At 41.9% G+C, this 24,244-nt stretch overlaps 2 protein-coding genes across 2 annotated transcripts in view; both read right to left on the reverse strand.

The window, feature by feature from the left end:
- GRHPR (glyoxylate and hydroxypyruvate reductase) overlaps positions 1-24,244 on the reverse strand; it is a 272,841-nt gene that overhangs the window by 47,432 nt on the left and 201,165 nt on the right. The window lies entirely within an intron of this gene.
- Positions 17,801-24,244, reverse strand: part of ZCCHC7 (zinc finger CCHC-type containing 7) — a 140,066-nt gene continuing 133,622 nt past the window's right edge. The window contains exons 7-9 of the mRNA XM_063129088.1: positions 23,402-23,497; positions 21,423-21,540; positions 17,801-19,241 (exon numbers count right to left, since the gene is read on the reverse strand). Of these exons, the coding sequence (XP_062985158.1) occupies positions 18,781-19,241; positions 21,423-21,540; positions 23,402-23,497 (675 nt within the window). The 3' untranslated portion in view covers positions 17,801-18,780. The remainder of the gene's footprint in view (positions 19,242-21,422; positions 21,541-23,401; positions 23,498-24,244) is intronic.

The following is a 24,244-nucleotide window of genomic DNA, read 5'->3' on the forward strand; positions in this document are numbered from 1 at the left end:
AACGAGTACTGAAGACAGCGAACAATAAATTCCAGATACATTAACAAAGTTCTAATTAAAACATTAAAAACACATCCAATTAAAAAACACACCACATCAATAAGAAATAATGGCATCCAAATTAAAACCCACTTCAGCAACAAATCAGCTTAGAAACAAAAATCCTGCCTGGATATAATATGTGTCTGGATTAATCTATAAGGGGATATGCGGGTCCAAAGTGCAGAATTTATGGTGGGTTGCTGAAACCTGGTTTTCCTGAGGAAGAATTTTATTGTGTTTTGAAAAGCCTGGTTCCCGGTTCATTGTAGCACCACCAGTGCTCAGTAAGCATGCTGGGGCACAGCGGCTGCTGCACTACCATAGCCAGCACTATCCATATTTAGGTCCCCATCACATCTAGGTGTAACGCACGGCTCCCGTCGCTTCTCTATCACCATCGCTTCTCTGTCGCCGCTCTGACATCGCTTCCTGAAAACAGGAAGTAATTAGCCCTATTCAGTCTGGTAGGAGAGAGCAGCAACCGGACTTTCTCTGGGGTTCTTTGTAGCACAACAAAGGCCAGAGAGGGCGGAAGACGCGTGCGAGGCAGACGACGTCATGTGAGTCATCCGTGAGTGCCCAGTAAAGAGCGTGCAGTAAAACGCTCCTTGGATGGAGCTTTGATACTGTGAGGGTGGCATCCAAAGGGCATGATGGGGCCCCAGGATAGGCAGATGCCTCCATGTGTTGGATGCTGGTGAGGGCATGCATGCTCTCATACATGTGGGGTCAAAATCAGTCAGCAGGACAGAATGGAGGTAGTACAAATGAGCCCTTACTTGTGAGGAAGATCAGGAGGCTGTGTAAACCCTCAGAAAGCCACGGGGTGGGTGCGTACCCACCCTGGAACTTTCTGCCGAAGCTGCAGAGAAAAAAGTCGGGGATTTACCCTGACTTTTTTTCTCCAGAGAGAGGCGAGGACACCCAAGACAGTGTCAAGACAACCCTTTGCCTCGCTCCAGAGTCACAGCAGAGGTGTGGCCAGGTGGAGCCTGGTGGAAGGCGACCTGTGATTGGCCGCCTTGCACTAGGAAGAGGGCGGGGGCAGCTCCAGTCCCCAGATGGCCACCCAGAAACCCCGCGCACCCTTCTCGGCGTCAGGATTACCTGATGCCATCTCAGGGGAAGGAAAGCGCAGCAGTTTCGAGGGACATGCCCCCGACTGTTCATTTCTTGCCTTGAGGAGTCTCCCTGTGACCCAAACTTGAGAATGTCTGATGGAAACAAATCTAACATAAAAACTTAAGAGCTCCGCAGGATCAGACCAAAGACCTATACAGCCCAGCACTCTTGTTTCCACCAGATACCTATGAAGGAAAGGAAAGGAACCTCTCGTGCAAGCACTTGAGTCATTGCTGACTCCTAGAGGGACGCCTGCTTTTGCTGACATTTTCTTGGCAGACTTTGTAGCGGGGTGGTTTGCCATTGCCTTCCCCAGTCGCGGTTACCTTTCCCCCAGCTAGCTGGGTACTCATTTTACCGACCTCGGAAGGATGGAAGGCTGAGTCGACCTGAGCTGGCTGCCTGAGAACCAGCTTCCGCTGGGATCGAACTCAGGCCGTGGGGAGAGTTTCGGCTGCAGTAACTGCCACTTACCACTCTGCGCCACACGAGGCTCCATAGATACCTATGAGAGACCCACAAAAAGGACATGTGTACAACAGCACCCTCCGACTCATGCTACGGAGCAACTTGCGTGCAAAATCATGCTGCCTCCAATACTGGAGGTAATACATAGCCATTATGAATAGCAGCCATTGATAGCCTTCTCCTCAAGGAATTTGTCTAACCCCATTTTAAAGCAAACCAAACTGGTGGCGGCCATCATGACATCCTGTGGTAGCGAATTTCATTGCTTAATTCTGCGCTGTGTGAAGAACTTCCTTTTATCTGTCCTGAATCTCCCACCAATCAGCTTCATGGGACGACCTCACTGGGTTCTAGCATTATGAGAGAGGGAGAAAAATGTCTCTCGATCTATTTTCCCCACCTTCTTGTACTTTTATCTCAGTTGAAGGGGTTAGATTGTGAAAATAAGTCTTGCTAGTAGGAGACAGGTCCCAACAGCAACCTTGCCTCTCTCCCCTGCAAAAGACAATGTCAGAGCTAATTGAGCCATCGGAAGCGGACATCCAAGTATCCTATCGGCTGCTGTTTCACATGAATGGTTTTCATTTTGTCGCCTGCTTGTACATTTCTTATGAAGTCCCTGAGACTGACCAGGGTGGCAAAGAGCATTCACGGCCAGAGAGTTGCCTTCTGCACGGCATCCTTCGATGCACATTGGCACTCTCTCTAAAAACATGTATCATTAAAAGTGAGGTCAACCCAATCCAATTATCTCGTGCATCGTCTAGCTGCAGGTGAGAGCTGTCAACAGATTATAGAATCATAGAATAGTAGAGTTGGAAGGGACCTACAAGGCCATCGAGTCCAACCCCCTGCTCAATGCAGGAACCCACCCTAAAGCATACCTGACAGATGGCTGTCCAGCTGCCTCTTGAATGCCTCTAGTGAGGGAGAGGCCACAACCTCCCTAGGGAATTGGTTCCATTGTCATACTACTCTAACAGGAAATTTTTCCTGAAGTCCAGCCGGAATCTGGCTTCCTGTAACTTGAGCCCATTTTTCCATATCCTGCACCCTGGATCGAGAAGAAGATGACGACGATGACGACGACAATGCCGACTAAGGCCAGATCTACACCAAGCAGGATATAACACTTTAACAATGGTTTGAAAATGGTGTATGGAATTTATTATGGGCCCCAACAGTTTTCAGTGCACTTCAATATTATTCTAAAGAAGTTGTGTAGATCCTGCCACTGTCACCAAGAGAAGTAAACTAAGAGCTCCATCACACCAGCGATTTATCGCACACTCGCCATGCCTGGTATGTGGTTTTGCAGCCTGGTACTCACATGACGTCGTCCCTGTCCTTGCGCTCATCTTGCCTCTTCCCCTCCATGTTTCATTTCTTTTTGGAGCAGGGAAAGTCTAGATTATTTTCCCCAAGCGACTTTAATGCACCCTTAAATAGGGTGACCATATGGAAAGGAGGACAGGGCTCCTGTATCTTTAACAGTTGCATAGAAAAGGGAATTTCATGCTGTGAACATGCTGTCCTCCTTTTCATATGGTCACCCTAATGTAAGTGCCCAGTATGTACAAGGAAAACTGACTTTGGACAGTGGTCCAGGAATGATCTCATTCCTTTGGAAGGCCAGAGTATAATCACTTGGCACGAAATAACACTTGCATTTGTGATCACATCATATTTCTATGGAACTAGGTTCTATTAACCTTTTGTTCAAGAGATTAAATCAGAATTACTTTGAAGGATTAGAGGTATAGGGTTTTGTTTTGTTTTTAATCTTTAATTGGAATATTTTGGTATTGTTTTAAAAATCCTGATCACTCCAATCTTCTCCCCTAATTTTGATTCCAGTAATTAAAACACTTTTGAGGATGCTCTGCTCCCCTAAGTAATAAGTAGTTTTACTCAATTAATTACACTATTAGTTAAATATGTATTTTTGTAACATGCATATTCACCCGTATTTACTTGAACTACCAAATGCATATTTAAATATGTATCATACATTTTAATGCATAATAATTATTTGGGAGACAGCAAGAATCTTCTGAGACATACCTGCCTAGGGAACAGAAATATATCCCTGGCAGTAGAGTTTTGCCTCACTACAAACATAGTTGCCACACAGTTCTGAGGGACTTCTGTAAGAAACTACACACACACACACACACACACACACACACACACACACACACACACACACCCCTATGAAAGGTAGGTGGAGCGTTAGTCCGATCTTTTCCCCCGTGAAAGCCACAAAACAGGAAACGAATGCAACATCTCACAAATAGCTCCATCCACATAAGACTGACAAGTCTGTGAAATAAATTCTTGCTGCAGTTCATCTATGAACACGTGTTTCAGTTCACACTCCTGGCTTGCTCAATTAGTGAGACATTCCAGGGTCAATTTCCTTGACAGGAGAGAGTACTGGACATTTGTAGCGTTATTGTTTCCAGTACCTATTTAGTTTTAAAAGTAATACTAGTTGAATAAGCAGGCGTAATATAATTGCAAGTTTTGCTGCGACATCAATTCCTCAAAGCGGACTTGGACATAGATCTATAGAACATCTACAGATGCATTCCAAGATGACTTCTTGCTAGCCAAACAGAAACCTCTTAGCTAACTGTTTACTAGATGGCTCAAAATACCGATGCCCCAATCACTTGCTGAATCTGGAACTACAAGTGGACACACATTTTGAAAAATATTCAAGTGGGTACCCCGTTTTTGACACAACTAGTCATGATCTGTAAATACCTTATTTATCTGTGGTTAGTATTAGATTGGGTAAGACTCTCATTCCCTCTCTCTGGCCATAGCTAGATGGGGCAAAATCCCTGGGGGATCCCTGGGATCGTCCCTGTGCGTTCACATGATACACAGGGGATCCCGGGATCAGGGACGGATGACCCCCCCCCCCCAGGGATCTCGCCTTACCCTTTAGGCCTGGTTTTTCCACGGACTCAGGCTGAGCCCGAGACAGCAGAATATGTGGCTGGGCACCGCAGTTTATCCCGGGTCCTCATTATTCCTTGTGAGGAGCCGGGACTCGCGCACGGGGTGCAGAGCTCCTCAGGAGCACTGCGCCCATCGGGGGAGGGGAGTGGGGAAAATATATATTTTTAAAAACCCGCTTACCTTATGCGCATGAGCATTCGTGCGCTGCTGGCCCTTTAACTGGAAAAAAATGGTGGGTGTGATGCCTCTCCGTCTGAGGTTGTCCCGCGCTGCATGTGAACTGAGGGGGAGATCTCAAGATGAAAAAATTACGAGATCTTCACCCCTCCATCTTGCTAGGTCTTGCTAAGGCCTGTCTCTCTCTCTCTCCTCTCTATATTCTACAAAAGCTTATGCTGTGATATATTTAAAAATAGAAGAATTTACGAAGAGCCATCAGACCAAAGGCCCATCTAATCCAGCATTAAGTTTCCCGGAGTAGCCAACCAGCTTGCCTAGGAGAAGCCCACAAGCTTGACACTAACGCAGTAGCACCTCCTCTTCCTGTTCCCCAGCAATCGGCATACAGAGACATATTGCCTCCAACACTGGAGATAATATATACCCACTAGTAGCCATTGATATCCGTATCTTCCATGAATTTGTCTAACCCTTTCTTGAAATGTTCCTGGCACGTGCAAGTTTTCCTTTGACTTTTTGCCTCCCTTAAATGGCTGTGACTTGTTTCTGTATGCTTCTCGTCAAGTGTACAGCACTAGCAGTCTGCTTCTATTATGGTTCAAGAGAAGCCCAGTGTTTCCTTATGAGTTTGTCTTGTTCCAAAATGTACCCTAGTGCCGGACTCTTGTGACCCTACACCACCTCCTCCACGCATTGAGAACCTTAAGCTCCACTTGTGGAAAAGGCAGTGCCCAGGACTCACAAACTCCTGTCTAGCAGCAACCGTTTTCTTCCAGAACAGCCTTCCCCAACTTGTTGCCATAAACATTGGTAAAGAAAGATTTTCCATCGTAGGCAGGGAGTGGAGGGAACTTTGTCGTGGGTGATTCAGTCATCAGAAACACAAAGAAATGGGATTGCCATAAATATATTGATCAACAGTAATTTTGCCTGCCTGGTGTGAAAGTGCAGGCATCCAATGTGATGTCGATAGGCAGATAGGCCATAAGGGAAGGAATAAATATAGTCATGAGGTTTCGCAACAGCTTTCCCCAACCTGGTGCCTTCCAGGTGTTTTGGACCACAACTCCCAGTATACCCTACCATCAGCCATGCTGCCTGTGACTGATGGAGTTGCAGTCCAAAACACCTGGAAGGCACCAGGTTGGGGAAAGCTCATGACTATATTTATTCCTTCCCTTACGGCCTATCAGCCTATCGACATCACATTGGATGCCTGCACTTTCACACCAGGCAGGCAAAATTACTGTTGATCAATATATTTATGGCAATCCCATTTCTTTGTGTTTCTGATGACTGAATCACCCACGACAAAGTTCCCTCCACTCCTTGCCTATGGTGGAAAATCTTTCTTTACCAATGTTTTAGAATTATTTCAGAGTGCCAACAAAAAGCAATCTGATACGAGGTGGTACATGGACTTTCAAAAAGCCTTCCCTTTCAAAGCCCCCCCCCCACTAAGGGCCGCTCTCTTGAGCATTGCCCTTCGCGCTGCCCCACCTGTAATTTCCATCTCACCCACCTCAGATCTTGGGCTGTGCAAAGCCTAGAAGTCCAACTTGGCTTCAAGCCTTCAGCATCTGTAGCTATACCTCAAGTAGTAGGTGACACGGCAGTTGCTGAGCACTGGGTCCCACATCACAAGGCTGTCACATAAAAATTTCCAGTGACCATTGTGACGAGTACTGGCCACATCACACTCATCGATGTGCCTGGAAAAATTAAAGAGCAGCGCCTTTTCTATAGGATCACCCATGTTGTAGAATTCATGATTTTTCTTTACCTCCTGCTTTCTGCCTTTCAAGGGCTACAGTTAGTGCTAGAGGCAGATCTGAACAGTTGCTGGTGTTTATATTTTCAAAGTGAGAGCAGCCCGTTACTCTTTTGTCCCATTTGGTGCAACTCAAGATCAATTGATCGATCGATCTATCCATCCATCCATCCATCCGACAGGGAAACCTGAAAACGCCCCTGTTGAAGCCTCTCAATTTGATGTGAATAAATTGCTCAAACACACTCCTGACACTTTCCCTCCAGCCCCCACCTTCGTGCCTCTTAAAACAACAAGACACAGAAAGCCTCAAGCCTGTCCCGATCTCTTGGCTCCTTATCCGCCATGGTCACTGTTACTTTTTCCAAAAACACTCTGCTTGTGTTTAGGAACCAGGCTGAGGAACACAGACTTGGAGACGCGCATTGTTTAATTTATTTACCATCTAAAGCCCTCTGACTAGGCATTTCTGAAAGGTCAGAGCATACTCTGGAATTCCTATCTCTCCTTGACGTGCTTATCAAAGAACAGAATGCAACATTTTGTACCGGTCATAGGCTGCCAAAATATGGCATTGTTTATGTAAGAATGGTTTTCTGTTTATGGAACATGTATGGGACTTGTGATCGCTCACGGGAGGTAGGAGGGGAAAGTATGACTTCATCAGAGCAACTTTGACGAGTATAAAAGTATGCAGGTGGGGATGATGGGTAGAGAGTCTGCACCATCGGTTTGGACGAGGTGAAGGCTTTCTCCTACGTGCGTAGTAAATAAAGAGTCTCTGTGTCTGGACCGGTTGTGAAGTCGTTCCTTCCCTATCAGGTTAGAGGAATTTCCCTAACACATCCATCCATCCATCTTTACACCTAGCTGGTTATAACATAATTATGTCAGCATAATGCCTTACCTACTCCAATGTAACACTCTTACAAACTGAAGACGTGAGGCTTTTTTCATCATGTGGAGCAATAACCTTCCATCCTTCCCCACTTTTTTCTTCTTTTTTGCGTAAGATCAAGCAAGATCAAGCCCAAGGAAGAGCTGTGGATAGCCCAAAAGCTTACTCTCTACTTTATGGCTTCTAGCTGGTCCTAATAAAGGTGTTACACTACTGTTACTTTTGTATGTTTTAGTATGTTATATTAATTTATATTGGTTTTAATTGAAACCATTTATTAGGTAATCTGAGATATTGTTTTGTTTCTATTGTTGGGAGTTGCCCCGTGGGCCTATTTGATCATTAAGGTGGGATATAAACGTAATGAATGCAAATTCAGTACAAAAGCCACTTAATGAAATAATTAATTGATGGAGGGAAGAGCTTTGCCTATTTGTTTTCCACATGCCAGTTCATTTAAAATTAAGCAAAATTAGCCTTTTCAATGGTGAAGCATTTAAAACCCATGTTGTTGTTGTTGATGATGATTTAAAGCTACCTTGGAGTGGCCAATGACTCTGACCAGTATGATTTTACGCTGTAACTGGGGGCAGCATCCAATTGGACGCAAGCACTGTTAATTGCATTGCACTAGTGTAATGGACCTCTAGCATAACTAGTGTAATGGACCTCTAGCATAACTAGTGTAATGGACCTCTAGCATAACGGCATTAGCTGGTGCGACGGGATTCCCTAGAAAACCTGTTATGCCAGCCAATGCTATTGGCACTGCGTGATGAGAGGTCTGTTACGTCAGCGCAATGCAATTTACGTTAGTGCTTGGGTCCAATTGGATACTGCCAGGGACTTATGCAAATTGTGTGTGTTGTGTTGCTTTATTCTATCTACCTTTGTGAGCTGCCTTTTCTCCAAGGAGCCTGGGGCAGTATACAACAGAATTTCTAAATCCCCTTCTCACATGAATCCTAAGAGGTAAGTTAGGCTGAACGATATCAGCTGACCCAAGATCATCTAGTAAGTTTCATAACTGAATGTAGATCTGAACTTTGGTCTCCTTGATCAAACATTTCAGCTACTCAGGCCATCCTTCCTCAATCTGGTGCCCTCCATTTGTGCTGGATTACAACTCCCATCATGACCCCAGCTAGCAGATTGGGGAAGGCTGCACAAAACCCAACACGGGTTCTTAAACAAACTCACACGACAAATGGAGATGGTTGATTGCCACGGTGCCCTTTCTAGTGCTGTGGTCTTCATATGACTGCTCCCCACTCCTGCCTGGTTACGACATCACTTCCTCCTCCCCCCCTCCAATATTCCTAGCACGGCTAAGAGCAAGACAATGTTCTACTGTTTCACAAATGTGAGGACTTGTTTCCTACTCTGGATAAACTGTTTGGCCTCTGGACAAGATTATTTCCATATGGAACAGGATTGTTATCACTTAATAGAAAATAATTATCCAATGCAAATTGACTTACGGGGTTGTCGAGCTGCAGTAAAGCGTCACAGAGCATTTTAAAGGCTGCCTAGCTGACTGTTTAAGTACATGTAACTGCAGAGATAAAGCCTGATATTTATTTATTTTTCCCCGAGACTGAGGGGCATTAGGCATTCAGAAAGTCAACACAAAAAGGATCTTCGGTGTTTCGAAAATTGTGCATGTTCAAGAAAGAGCCAGAAATAAGGGCACATTTCAATAGAGATGGAAGAGAGGGATTTAACGGCATCCAAAGGCTTTGAGGACTGTCCCAGGTTGAAGGAGTGAACCTCCCAACGGCCTGTGAAACTATTACAATTCAATGATCAAGCTACTTTGTGTTGGTGCGTTGATTGTCATGGTGCCCTCACTGAACCTGCTAGGCAAGTTTCTGCTCACTGCTGAGAATGCAAGAGCTTCAGAAAGCAGAACCACTCTTTGGCAGCTGACGTCTTTGGGGCGACAGCCATGATGAGAATCAGGCTGGGATCAGTGTCTTTGAGGTGCATGGAATGGGACATTTGTGACAAGCTCTGTGTCCCCTCCAGCCAAACATTTATCGCTATCTGCTTGAAATTATTTCTCGGCCACATTTAAGGGTGAAACCCTCTCGAGGTGGTGTACAAGATCAAAAACCACACAAAGTGGATAATTTTTTTTTAAAAAAAATCCATGTTTCAATGACATCCATAAAAACAGAGCTTGGCAATTAAAAAATAAATAAAAATGGAACTTAAACAATGAAAACCAACAATCTAGACTTAAGGGAAGGCCCGCAAAAACAGGTGGCTCTTCAGAGCTTAACAGAAGACCTGCAAATAAGAGGCCTGACAAATCCTGGATGGAAGGTGAATCTAGAGGCATAGGGCCATCCCTAGCAACTTACATTATAGAATCATAGAATAGCGGAGTTGGAAGGGGCCTACAAGGCCATCGAGTCCAACCGCCTGCTCAATGCAGGAATCCACCCTAAAGCATCCCTGACAGATGGTTGTCCATCAGATGGTGTATGATGAGTCTTTGGGTCCTCGCAGGCTACACATGCTTTCCATTAACTTTTGTAAACTGCCCAGAGAGCTTTGGCTATGGGGCGGTATATAAATGTAATAAATAATATTAATTTATACACTACATTTCTGTGTTTATAGTACTTGACATACATCATCACAGGAATCTTCATAACAGCCAAGATGGTAGACCAGTATTATCACCCCCATATTGCAGTTGAGTATTTACATACTCAAAAATTATCACCTTCAGATGTTTTGAGTCATCAACATTGCTGGCCTACTCCTGTTCTGAAGGATCTCTGTTTGGTAGGCGTGACCTCTTTCTCGACATATTCTGATAGCAACCCTGCAAGGCAGGCTAGGCAGAGAGTAACCCATGGCCTAAGATCTCCTGCTGAGCACTGGTGCCACATAGGTGAATTGGCCTTAGGCTTCTAGCTCTAAGGATTATTCCCTGCTATCCTCATTACCAATACTTTTGCATTTTTAGGCTAATCATATGGATATCAATGCTTGACACTCCCCTTCCTTGTGTAATTAGCTTACATTTTGAAAAGCCTACAGTGTGATCCCATGTATGTGGAAACAAGCCATGTTGAATATAATGGGACTTACCTCTGAGTATAGGCTGCATTTTTAAAAGCAAACGAACACACACCATCAGTTGCATAAATGTAAAGTAATTTTAGCAGAGATCCATGTCTACCTTACAAAGGACAATCAGGCACACACAAATACTCCTGGTTAAAGCCTGTACTTCCCATTTCTCATGAATTAATTTTTTCAAGCTATATAAACACACTTCCTTTTTAAATACAGCCAGCTCCCTCTCCATATAAAAATTAAATTTGCTTTGATAATGAACTGAGGTGCTAATCATCGTTTTTGCAATGCAAAAAGCCCCATTACAGGCTCTACAGTGCAATATAATGATGCTTTGCATTGTAACACTTTCAAAGCACATTGACTGCACAAGGGGGGAGTGTGGAATTTAGAAAGAGACTTTAAATTGCAGGGTTTGCTCTTTGGGTTTCTTCAGTGAGAGCACGAGGCAGAGATTCTTCTGCACATGGGAGCAGACATCCTCATTCCAAATGTTAGAGGGGTGCGTGGGAGAAGACCTCAACGTCCACAAAATGGCATTTGCCCTCAGTTGTCCCTTGTTACTTTGCCTATCCTAGTCCACCTCTCTTGGCTGGTTTGCTACCCTTGTTTCTTCTCCCTCTCTCGCTTTGAATCCCTATTGCAATTGCCTAAATTACAATATAGCTTTGTTTGCTATATAGAGACTATAAGGTCCAATTATATAATGTCTCTCTAAAAAGTATATTTGCTAGAAAACAACAACAGGTTCAGATGGCATTAAATCAGCTTTAGTAACTTCTGTCTTGGCAAACACCTGCTTGATCTGTCCTGGAAAGTCACACCATCAAAACACACAGGACTACTGAGGACGGATCAAACTACTGTAACATGTTGATCAAGAGGGAAATATTTTGAGATGTCACAAATTCAGCAGAGAGCAGCTCTGTCTACTACAGCGGGGTCTTTTCCAGTCTGAAATAGCCTCCCAAGAGAGGGGTCCACACGGCTTCATTGCGGCTTGCCGTCAGGAGGGCAGCAAAGACTTGTTCCGGCAGGGTTTTTGAGATGTTGAATGGAGTATGGACGCTGCTGGTCTCATTCTCTACTGCCGTTTTTGACTTGTCAGTTTTTAGATTAATTTTAAAGGATGGACTGTCGTTTTGTTTCATTGTGAGCTCTCAATGATTATTCTTAAACACCTTCATTTTTTAAATAGAAAGGTGGAATATAAATATTGTAAACCTAACTGGAGCAGATTTTCAAGTGCAGGAAACCCAGAGAGTCTTCAAAAGCTTTGGATTCCTTCTGTTAAATGTGCATCATGTTACGATTCTTTCAAGCAATTTGAAAGTTATACCAGGGGATGAGTGATAGCCTGTTCATACATGCAAACAGGTCCATTGCAGCAAGGCTAGAAGGAATCTAAAATAAAGGCGCTTTACTCAGTAGTAAGGGAGTATAGTTTCTCCCAAAAGCATGAACTCCCAAACATTTAAGAGCAGTGGGTGCTTAGAACATTTTCAATTTTCTTTTCTTATTAGTAATTCGCCTGTATTTCCCCATAGAAAAATTGTTCAGATTTTCAAGGTATGTGATACAATATAAACCATGAAAAACAATGATCTACTTTGCATATAAACATTTGGATCTAATAAAATCACAAAGTATTGATTTATCACTTAGCGCTATAGTAGAACAGTTTCTAGAGTTTTGAAATAAACATTTTTCATGTTTTAAAAACCTGTTCAAACTGTTTTTGAATTTTTTACTAATTCATCATAAACTCCTTGTAAATATGATCAACCCCACCCCTCACTATTGTTCTTTTGAGAGGATCTTTCACTGGTATTTGTGCCATTCTGTTTACAGGTTATTAATGAGAGTTATATAAAGAGCTAGTACTGAAAACAGTTTATATTTAACAGTAAATGTTTAATCCTTTGCAAAATTTATATCTGTCAAATAGATATTTAGCTCTTAAATTCTACCCCATTCATTGTAGGTACGTGAGCCAGTTTTAAGCGGAGGGGATAGTGTAGTTTGGATTTTATGCTATTAAAGTGCATACCAACTTAACCTTTTTGACATGCAACTACTTTTAGTATTCAAAATCAAGTTGAATATTTGTATTGTTCACCATCATGCAGACAGCAGATCTATTGAGGCAAGGGAGTGGGCTATACCAGAGCTTGCTCAGCCCTTGATTAAGACAAGACTTAGAATCACAGAATCATAAAATAGCAGAGTTGGAAGAGGCCTATAAGGCCATCAAGTCCAACCCCCTGCTCAGTGCAGGAATCCACCCTAAAGCATACCTGACAGAGGGTTGTCCAGCTGCCTCTTGAATGCCTATAGTGTAGGAGAGCCCACAACCTTCCTAGGTAACTGGTTCCATTGTCATACTGCTCTAACAGTCAGGAAGTTTTTCCTGATGTCCATTCAGAATCTGGCTTCCTGTAACTTGAGCCCATTATTCTGTGTCCTGCACTCTGGGAAGAGATCTTGGCCCTCCTTTGTGTGACAACCTTTCAAGTATTTGAAGAGTGCTATCATATTATCAGCAAATATGGAGGAGCTGGGAATTACCTTTTGTATGGTATCAAGTGATAGCAAATTTTACGGCAAGAAAAGTCCTTCTGGTACATCAATACTTGATAAATATATGGGTTAGGATGAATATTATGTAATTAACATATCTAACATAATAATACAGTAGGGTAAGGCTTATTAGTAGAGATCTAATAATAGATTTTGCTCATTCTTGTTTTAAAGTGAAGTTTGTGCAGTACAGACACGCAGAAAAATTTGTAGCTTTGAAAAAGTTCAAAACCTGAGCTTTGGGCAGCTTGGGAAGGGAGAGGGATGAGGCAAAGGGGAGGTTCATGCTTATGCCCCACACTGTGCATGCAGTGTAAAATGTGGCACAGTGTCTGGATGCACATGTAACAATGTTTACTCCTGTGAGCTCTTAGCGTTCTGGGCCAATGAAAGGGTATTGGGAAAGGGGGTGAAGAAAATTCTGTTGCTGATAGAGGAGGAAGAGAAGTGGAAGAGAAAGAGCTGAAAGGAAACCAGAAGAAGAAGAAGAAGAAGAGAGAGAGAAATCTTACATGACACGTTTTTTCACCTCAAACTTTGAGAAATGGTAAACGATCTTTTAAAAAAGATCTTTTTGTTTGTTTTCACCTTGCTGGCTTATTTCTAATACATTTATTTTAAAAGTGTAAAGTTGTACCAGTCGCAAGGGAAACGGGCAAAAATATATTTTAATCCAATAATTCTCAGACTCTTAGCCCCCATGACAACATGGGATTTGCACTAGTATAGTAAATAGTATGCATGTTTGAATTGTAACTTTTCTAGTAATGTCTGTAAAGAAATAACATATAAATAATATTAACATTATTTTATCTATTTAATACTGTGGCATATAAATATACTGTTTTAGTAAACATATACCCAAGGCCTAAAGCACTATAACATATATCTGAAAAACGAGTACAGTAGTAGCAGCTCTTTAATAAAGATGGTGCAAGACATCTCTTGACAACTTCCATTGAATGTTAACTGATCATTTCTACAAAAGAGTATAAAATATTATATGGTGTGTGTGAATCTATCTATCCATCCATCTATCCACAAACACACAATCAAACACACATTCACACAGACACAGCCATTATGATTGGAATTTCCTTAAGTTTTTAATTAAAGAGTTTTCCTAAAGTCAATTTAATTCCTCTCTCTTAAGGTCCACACATTTTTATTATTATTTTAAAAGCTTGGTTGTTACTTTATTCTTTTGTTAAAAGTAAGTCATTAAAGTAAAAAATTAAAAGACAGAATGAAAATCCACAGTGCATAGAAAATCCAGCTGGTGTTCAATAGAACCTCTTAAGACATAGCCTGCTCAGCAAGTGGTGAATTTGCCATACACTATGGCTCCTGAAGCTTAGAATCTGTGTAAGCCCTAAAGAACAGGATAAAAAGTGTATTTTTAGGTAAGCGTCACCACATTTATAGAATGATTAGGAAGTCAAATTATTGGAGATTGGTCCTTGAGGTGCTGAAAGTCCTAATGAACACAGCTTTTTTTGAAGAAGAAAAAAATGTTGAGATTGCTAGTCAAAACAGCTTATAACATCCTACATAGCTTTCATGGGTTTTAAATAAATAATTTTAACAATCTGGATTTGATGGGTGAGGGCCTCCATTGTGGAAACCACTTTGATCCTTCAATGCTGAATATGAGAAGAACTTCTAGAACTTTCTGAAGAAAACCAAGATGGAGGAACAATATGTTGCTTTTACACTTACATTTCTGAAACTTGTGTTGTTACATATCATGAACAAATGACGTGTGGCAAAATATGTACGTTCTTCTTTAGGATAATGGTGTACTGAGGAAGATTAGCAGTTGCTGAATGCTACCTGAGGATCGAAACTGAAGGAATACAAACAGGCAATGTTGGACACTCATGAAAATGGCTCCACATATTCAATGTAGCTGATTTGGAAGCATCTCATTATGCACTCACCATATAACTTTAGTGGAGAAGCAAAGCATGAGGTTTGGTCCTTTTGGTCCTTCATGGTTTACGGATGACAGGGGGATGGGAGAGGGCAGACCCCTCCATTTTCCAGTAGATCTTCTTCCCCCATTTTCACTTCCAGGAACAAATGCTCTACAAGCTTCCATCTCTACCATCTGTGGGCTTGGAGACCTCTTGCTCCTATTGGGACCTGGTAGGTCTAGAAAATGAGCAAATGGAAGGGGAACTTCCATTTCTTGCTAAAAAAAAAAGGTTATTGCAACATACAAGCTTTCTGATCCTGGTTTCATGTCCTGTTTAGTAAGCCGAGATTAAACCAGTTTTGTCATGTGAATGTAAAGAAAAAATGGGTTTAAGCAAAACCATGATAGATGCACCAAAGTTGGCACAAGAGAGGAGGTGGGGACAGAAGTGGGGTGAGGGGGGGAACATACAGGCATGGCATTTGTTCTCAGCACAGATGATTTCTTAAGCCAAGATCATTACATTTGAACCACCCCAGTGTCAGCCTGGCCTTAATAATTTTATAATTGCTTCTTCTACTCCACAACATCACCCTATGCAAAATATATTATATTTCCCTCCCAATCCCCTTTCCTTTTGTGTCATGTCTTTTAGATTGTAAGCCTGTGGGCAGGGACTGTCAAGAAATACTTTTGTAAGCCGCCATGAGAGCCTTTTTTAGCTGAATGGCGGCATAAAAATACTTAAATAAATAAATAAATAAATATATTATGCCAAATGAGCCAATATATGGTAATTTAACACGCATCTTTTCTCTGATTCACAGATCTGTATGGCTGTTTTGCTTTGTTTTGGGTGGGTGGAGGGGGGGCAAGAGTGCCTTTTACTCAGACCCTTTCACCTCACCATCTTGGAATGTTAACATTGGCCTTAGCCAGACCTAAGGTTTATCGCGGGATCGTCCCGGGATCATCCCTGCCTGCTCCCGGGATATCCTGTGTGTCATTTACATGAACAGGGATAACCCTGGGATGATCCCGGGATAAACCTTAGGTCTAGCTAAGGCCTCTGTCTTTCTCTGCAATTAGTTTGGGGTAAGGTTTGAGGGAATAAATTATGCAAAATAAGACAAATCATGAAAATCTCCTTATTAATGAATTATTACCATTGTTTTGCCTTGTTGCAAAATTTGGCTGGCACACAATTTATTTATTTTATTAGCAAGGAGTACATACAAGCATGATCATGATTAAATGAGATGTTACACCAGATACAAGAAGGCTCTTCTTTGTAATTTCTATCAAATGAGCATTGTAGAATTAAACTTCAGCAGTGTTCAGAGTGTTCTAGCTCCTTGGTATTTCTTTCTCCCTGTTCTTTTAATTCCTAAGAATACATATTCGGGGATAAACAGAAGATAAGCCATATTTAGAAATTGCAGCATACTGCCTCTTATACCACCTAGCTGGAGTGCACAATCAACCACAAATACTTGTCTGAGTACATTCTTATCTCTTTTTCATACCTGGGGCAATTCCGCCCTTAATCATTACAAAATCTGATCATTCTTGCCTCCTACTTCCCACCTCTTCACATTGAGCAGAAGCCCTTTATTTATTCTCTCAGTGTAGACTCCCTCATGCTACTTTGCCAGTGCACATCAACTGTGACCTTGAGACACCTTCCTCTCGAGGGACAAGGATGTTATTCAGTCCCAAGCATCTTCAGGATAAAGACTGACAGAGCTTTCAAAAGAAAAAGAGAAAAAAAAAAGGGGGGGGGGGAAGCAAAATGAAAACAAAACCCAACCTGTGGATAGGATGACATACTGCTCTGAAGACATAAAATAGTAACTGACCTAAAATACACCTGTAGAGGATTTCTGTAGCTTCTTTTGAGCAGAACTGTGAAGGGGGACAGTTTTACATTAGCCAGCACTGTTCATAATCTTAACCTGCTGAGATATATTGCAATATATTAAGAGCTGGTCTTTCTCTTTCTTTTCTCCTGTAGACTCTGTTCTGAATGTTGCTACTCATCTGATTTTTTTATGCCAGTCAATATGATACCTTCACTATTCATCTCTGTTTATTGGCTCCAATATTTTTTTTCTATACGTTTTAATGCAAAATTCTGTGAGCTAAAATTTCTGAATCTTGTTTCCCCTTATGCAGCCTTCCTCAACCTGGGGCGCTCCAGATGTGTTGGACTGCATCTCCCAGAATGCCCCAGCCAGCAGGCTGGGGCATTCTGGGAGTTGTAGTCCAACACACCTGGAGCACCCTAGGTTGAGGAAGGCTGCCCTTATGGATCAGAGAGAATTTCACAGTGTGTTCCTATTCTGCCTCCTCACTCCTGTAAGTTGCTGCCATGGTATACTGCACGATCTAAATTACATTTATATACCAAATCCTACAACCTTATAGCTTAGGTGGACCATCCATTAGAAGTTCTAGCACCAGTACTGCAGGGTGTGTTCAATAATATTATGTCATGTTGGATTTATATTAATTTTAGTGCGAAGTGCTTACCATTTTATCATGCTGGAAAAGGGGTTATCATAGAAATGAGCTTCTAATACTATTGTGTAGTACAAGGATACTTTTTCTAACACTGGTTTTATCAACAGAGTAAGAAAAAGAAGTATGTAAAACAGCCCAAAGTGTTTTGTTTGGGGGCCTGATATGGACTGACAGCATTAACAGAAGAAGATGGGATGCGCTTGATTTTCAGACAGAAACACGGAAGGCTTCAAAATGATTGCTTTCTCCCTTGGATATTTCATTTATTTCTATAACAAATTTTAACTGCAATTCAGTTAAAAGTACAAAAATACCTCATTTTAAAGAAATTGAACTATTAAACAATTTATTTTTGAGAATGGGTACATTTCATACGTGATTATATTCTTTAGCAACTGGACATCTACTTGTACAAAGCCATTTCAGGAGTTAAGCCTTCAGATTTAAAGGCTTGCTCTCTTACCAGGCCTGGCAATCAAACTTGTGCCCATGACAAATTCAAGACACCTTAATATTCTCTAAGGCAGAAGACGTCATCAGCACAAGATGACTACGTCATGACAGACTCTGGCAGGAAAATAAATTAGGGTGCAGAAGAGAACTCCCCTGCATTCTTCCTCCCTTTTCCCTAGACCCATTGTACAGAAGCACTGACAGAGGAAGCAGGAAGTAACTATTACCGTTGAGTCTTGCAGTATGTGTGTAATACACGTTCTGACACTGCATGAGCCCTGAAAGCATAAACGATTCACGCTTCCTCTGTCACCACTTCTGTCAAACATACGGAGTGGCTTTACATTTATCCATGCCCTCTGCATGGTTCCCTAGTTTAGAAAACACTTCTTTAAAGCGTGCATGCAAATAAAATCACATGTGCTAAGCAGAAGTGCTTGAACAAAAACTAGGATTTATAAAAACACGACGCAACAGAGAAGACTCATCTTCATTTTGCTTTCACTCTGTCACATACCTCCAAAATTCCTTCCCTGCAATATGTTCGATCCAAATACAGAAACTGTAGAAAACCATCAGTACTGACGTACTCTTATATACATTACACACTTAATTACGTTCTTTATGGAACAGCACAGGCAAAGTCACTGCTCTTTTGGCATCCCAGCCTGTACTTAGATGGTTTTGTGTTCCACATCATAACTGTGGGGCCAAAAACTGGCCTCAGCCTAAGCCCCCGCACCCAAGCTACCTTTTGTGAGATTAGCAACTGGGTTTCAGTTTTGATTTCTTTTTCTTCTGTTTTATAAGAAATAAACTTTCATCCCTGGTGGGACTATTTCTTGTGTAGTTTTTCTTTTTCTTTTTCTTCCGCTTTTTTGCTGCCTCCTGAGAAACATGAAGGATTTCTGCTTTGCCCCCATTTGTTGGGAGGCTAAAGCGGTTCTGTGTGCTGGTTTTCCTGCTCCTTTTGAGAGCATTCACGTGACCACCTCTGGGAAAGTTCTCTTCTATGTTATAGTTGCCCTGGACCTCTGTCTTATGCTTCCTTCCTTTGAATGTGTCTGCCTGGGACTTTCTTTTCCGCTTCCTACAATGCTTATCACCTCTCTTGTCATGCTCTTTCAACTCTTTCCTCTTTTTCTTTTGGCTGTGGACTTTTTGGTCATCGTCCATGTATGGTCTCTTCAGAGCCTTTGGCAGAAGACCAGCTTCTTGAAGTTCTGTAAAACCAAGACACTGGATAACACTTAAGAGGCCAAACGATTGGTACACAAAGTACAACATGAGCAACATGAGCGTTACAAAATGATATGGGATCAAGATATGGAAAAACAGTTGAGTAGTCATGAGTGGGAAAAGATATGGAACCAACGTTTATTAAAGACTATGTTGGTAAGAATAAAGGAAAATTATTATAAATTGATATGGAGGTGGTGTTTAACACCAGTAAGACTACACCAAATGGATAAAAAGTATTCTGTATATTGTTGGAGAGGTTGTCAGGAAAAAGGCACTTATTTCCATATGTGGTGGACTTGTGAAGTTATTCAGAGGTTTTGGCAAATGGTTTTCAAAGAGATAAATGATATAACGGGATGGAAGGTTAAGTTAGGGCCAAGGACAGCACTGTTATCAATACATGAAGGGGTTAAATTTACACAAAATAGTAAAGAATTAATAAACAATTTATTAACTGCAGCTAGATTAATAATTGCCAGGAATTGGAAGGAACAAAGGGATTATCAAATAGAAGAGTGGTACAAAGAAGTCTGGGATATAGCTATTAATGACAAACTTACGTGTAGTTTTAAAGTTAAGAGAGGATTATTGAAACGAAATGACTTTGATGAGATTTGGAGTCCATTTGTTAAATTTGTACTGGAAAAAGGGAAAGGGAGTAAATCGGTGCAGGATACATTACAATTTTGGAAAGGAGAATAAGGGTCCCGGGGGATGGGGTGTACGAGATAGTTCTATATTACTTTATCTAGTTTTTAAATTTTATTATTGTGGTATATTAAGTTGATGTAACGTGATTATTGTATGTGTAATAAAATTCAAATAAAAACTATTAAAAAAAAGGAACAAAAAAGAACAACCTACCATGGCTAACACGTGAAGCCTATGTAGGGCAAGTGGCGCTTTGCATACGATGTAGCTAAGCGGTTTGGTGAAAAATTGACCCTAGTATATCCTATCCATTTTAGAGGACAGGTGGGACGCTAGTAATGTGTCTCAATGAGTTCATATAATTCCCCTACGCCTGCCCTAAAATGGCTAGACCTATACATTTAACCTCAGATTGTGAAATCCTGAAATGGGATATCTGGTGGCAACAATGACTAAGGGCATGTCTACACCAGTGGTTGTCCCAGGGATTGCCCTGGGATCATCCCTGTGCGTCCACATGATGCTCAGGGGATCCCGGGAGCAGGGAGGGAACATCCCTGCATTTCCCTGGGATAACCGGGATGGCTTTAATCCCAACTTTTCCCACTGTCTCTGGATCGTCCCGTGACTGCGGGAGGTGTGGGCAGCTGTCCTGGTTTTGTCCCGGCTCCTCGCGAGTAAATGCGAGGAGCCGGGAACCAGGCACGGAACTCCTCCGTGCCCATTGGGGGTGGGGAGGGGAGCGGGATCATTGTTGTTTTTTTACCTTTTTATTTTCGCTGGAGCTCTTCTTTGTTTTGTTTTTTAAATGGCCGCCGCGATTGGCGTGATGCCTGGGATGTCACACGGCTGCGTGTGGACTGAAGGGGAGGATATTGCGATCAGAAAATCGTGAGATCCTCCCCCCTCCCTCCCAGAATGCCAGGAGGTCTAGACATACCCTAAGAGTGCAATCCTATGCATGTTTAGACAGAAAAAAGTCCTACATGGCTGGCTAGGGAATGCTGGGAGTTATAGGATTTTTTTTCTGTATAGGATTGCACTCTAAATCTCTCAGTAAGGCACTTAGAAGTTAGCCGATAAATTTATAGACAGGTTTCAAAATGATCGTAATGATCTACTATTTATAAATATGCAAACACCGAATGAACAAAACATTTTTAGGAACAGTCCACGTTCAGATTTAGTATTATCCTGGAAAAAAGCCACGCACGTCAACACTAGTTGAGACGTCGCAACATTTTATCTAAGTGCAGCTCAAATATACAAGCAAGCTGAACATCAAAATTTGTCACTAAAGATGAAATGTGGCTCTGAGTGCTTTCCCCCATTAATTTATGCAATTTTACATCTAAATTGCAAGCCATAATATCACCGGTACCCTTTCTTTCATCTTAGTTCTGAAACATCCCCGGTTCTCCTCCTTTTATTCAAATTAAGTCAAAGAAGCAGTAGGCATAACAGCAACAGCAAAACGCGAACATTGCAAGCTCTACTGATGTATATCACACCTTGCACTTTTTTCTTTGCTCTCTGGGTGCTCCTCTTGATATCATATTCGTTATCATAGTAATAGACGAAGGGAAAGGTAGGAAATGTTCCTCCAAACATCCGCTTCTCTGAGCATTCCTGCAAATCATATTTTAATTTTATTCTTTTGAGGCACTTTCTCTTACCTCTGACTTCAATAATTCAAACTCTGTTCTACGGAAATAAACCCAATGAATTGTACCAGGTGGTTTTGCCAATGTATATTGAAGGCATCCTTGCTAACTGACATTAGCTAAATACCTATGTGAAGAAGCCAGAGGTCCCCATTCTGCAAGACATGCAGCTTTTACTGGAAACAGTGTTTTAAACATTGTGCAATTTTAACGATTCTGTTGGGAGGGAAAAGAATTACTTTGAAACAGTTACGTGTTTTTGAAAAGAAGGTTTTGTCACTGATTTTCCATCTGTTTGTACCAAATGCTTTATAAGACCTCACCCAGAATATTTTCAGACAAGGTTATGTGAAAAAACATGGATGATCTTTGATGGCTGTGGAACACTTTCCCATCTCAAGGTCTTCTTGGAGATGCCGCGAAGCCTAGAGCTTCTGCTGAAGACAGATGGCCTTTCCCCCCTTTAATAAGTTGACAGTAAAGCCCTAGTGGTTGATAAAAGACAAAGCCTCTCAAAACAGGCCCTACTTCCTTTTTTATACCTCACTGTATTGAATAATCATCTCAGCAGTGTACGACACGAACTTTCCCAGACCCCTTTCTTTCAAGTAAGCTGCCACCACTGCCACACATTTTGTACTGTTAAATACCCAGGGGATGCTCCCGAGCACCACAGGTAACACACACAGGATGGAAAGCTCAGCCTCTTACCAGCCCACCTGAGAAATGATGTATCTGACTGACAGCTTGGGATGTGAATGCAAGACACATCTGCAAATTCCCCACTTCCTTTGCCTTTGCAGTGGTGGACATAAGATTTGAATACTACAATAGGCTTTTTGCAAGTTAGGTAACATTGGGATGGGGTATTTCAATTTAGAGTCTTGCCATTTCCAAGCGTATCTTTGAGATATTCCAGAAAAATAATGCTTCTCAGCATCTGCCTCTGATTTGTCCTTAAAGCCTTCTAGATGCTTTTAGCTCTTGTTTTGTGAGAGAGGACTCCCTTTTCTTGTTATGTGATCCTCCAGTAGTTTGGATGCCATACTCGTATTAAAGAACAGTTTGAATCCAATATAGCATGGATAGATCTCCCCAGTCATACATGGTGATGCGGAGGCTGCACCCCCTGCCTCCCAGGAAGAACAACCTGGCCCAATACATCAGCCAGAGACCCTCCCAATCCCTTTTCCTTTTGTGTTGTGTCTTTTAGATTGTAAGCCTGAGGGCAGGGACTGTCTCAGGTGTGGTTTGCACACAATGACAGCACATCTGTTAAATAAATCACAGGTTTGTCAAGATGAACAGGAGAGAGTGGGCACGCTGCCCGCCACTTCCACTTTTACCCCATATCCCACAATTGGTCCGATTGTAGGTTCTTGGGTGTGATGTGCAAACCCAGACTGCTGGGTTGTTTAGGGGCTAACAAACTAGCAATTAAGCCAACAACAAACCATGGGTTAACCGCTGGGTAGTTTAGCCCCTAAACAACCAAGCAGAACCAGGTTCAGATGTCACACTTCAAAACCTACAAATAAGCCAATCATGGGTTGTGGAGTAAAACCAAAAGTGGCAGGTGCACTGCAGGCAAGTCACCTGCTCTTTCATGCTCATGCACAACAACCCATGGGCTGTCATTATATGTGAGCCAGGTCCTAATCTATGTAAGCTGCTCTGGGAGCCTTTTTCATCTGAAGAATAGCGTAAAAATGTTATAAATAAAGGAAAACCCACCCCAACCTGTGTTTAGGTATCAATTCCATGTGGTTGATGCTTTCTTGTTAGTATAATGCTTAGTAATAATATCAGAGCTTGCTGAGACTTACATGTCCATAATGGCCTTTCTCTGCACAGTTGTAACAGTACACTGAAGGAGAATGCTCAGAATAAGAAGGGGCCTTCTTGAGTGGTCCTGGCCCGGTCTGCAACAGAAAAAATGGCTGCAATTAATCCTGGCAAAATTCCAAATATAATTAATTACAATTAGGGCCACCATCTTAAAGAAGCCTTACAGTGTAATACTACTGTGTATGTTTACTCTGAAGTAAATCTCGCTGTCTTCACCACTTCAAAAATTTGTTGTTTGCGAAATAATAAATATTAAAATTAGTGCCACTCTTGGAGGAACCCCCCCACAACAAAACTAGATGATGAATTACATTATAAATGTTACAATTGCTTTAAAACTTTTCAGTAGAAAGATCAGATTTTTCCAGATTCTCTGCAGACTACGCTGTTCATTAGTTGATACTAATGGAAAGCAGCCCATTAACTGGACAGGAACTCTTGTGTTTTACATATTTATGTCTGCCAGCAGGGGCAACAGTACAATAGATTCAGAGAAGAGATGTGACCTAATATTTCATTTCCTTCTTTTCACAAAATACATAAAATTCAGTAGGTATTGTCTGGGATGGCAAGAAGGGACACATACATGCTGAAGAAGACTGCACATGCGGCCAAATGTTCATTTTTCCATTGAGGCAGTCCCACACTGTCCAGTTTTACAAAGAAAGAAAGGGATTTGGCTATGTGAATGGTTCTCTCCGTACGTGAATGTCATTTGCTTTGGATTTTTGCCTTTATCCTTGAAATAACCATCCATTCTCAAATTCCCTCGTCGATCTAGATATCTGAATTCTAACTGAAGGCAGACTTGAATTCTTGTA

This window comes from Elgaria multicarinata, chromosome 6 (assembly GCF_023053635.1).
Source record: "Elgaria multicarinata webbii isolate HBS135686 ecotype San Diego chromosome 6, rElgMul1.1.pri, whole genome shotgun sequence".
Taxonomy (NCBI): Eukaryota; Metazoa; Chordata; class Lepidosauria; order Squamata; family Anguidae; genus Elgaria; species Elgaria multicarinata.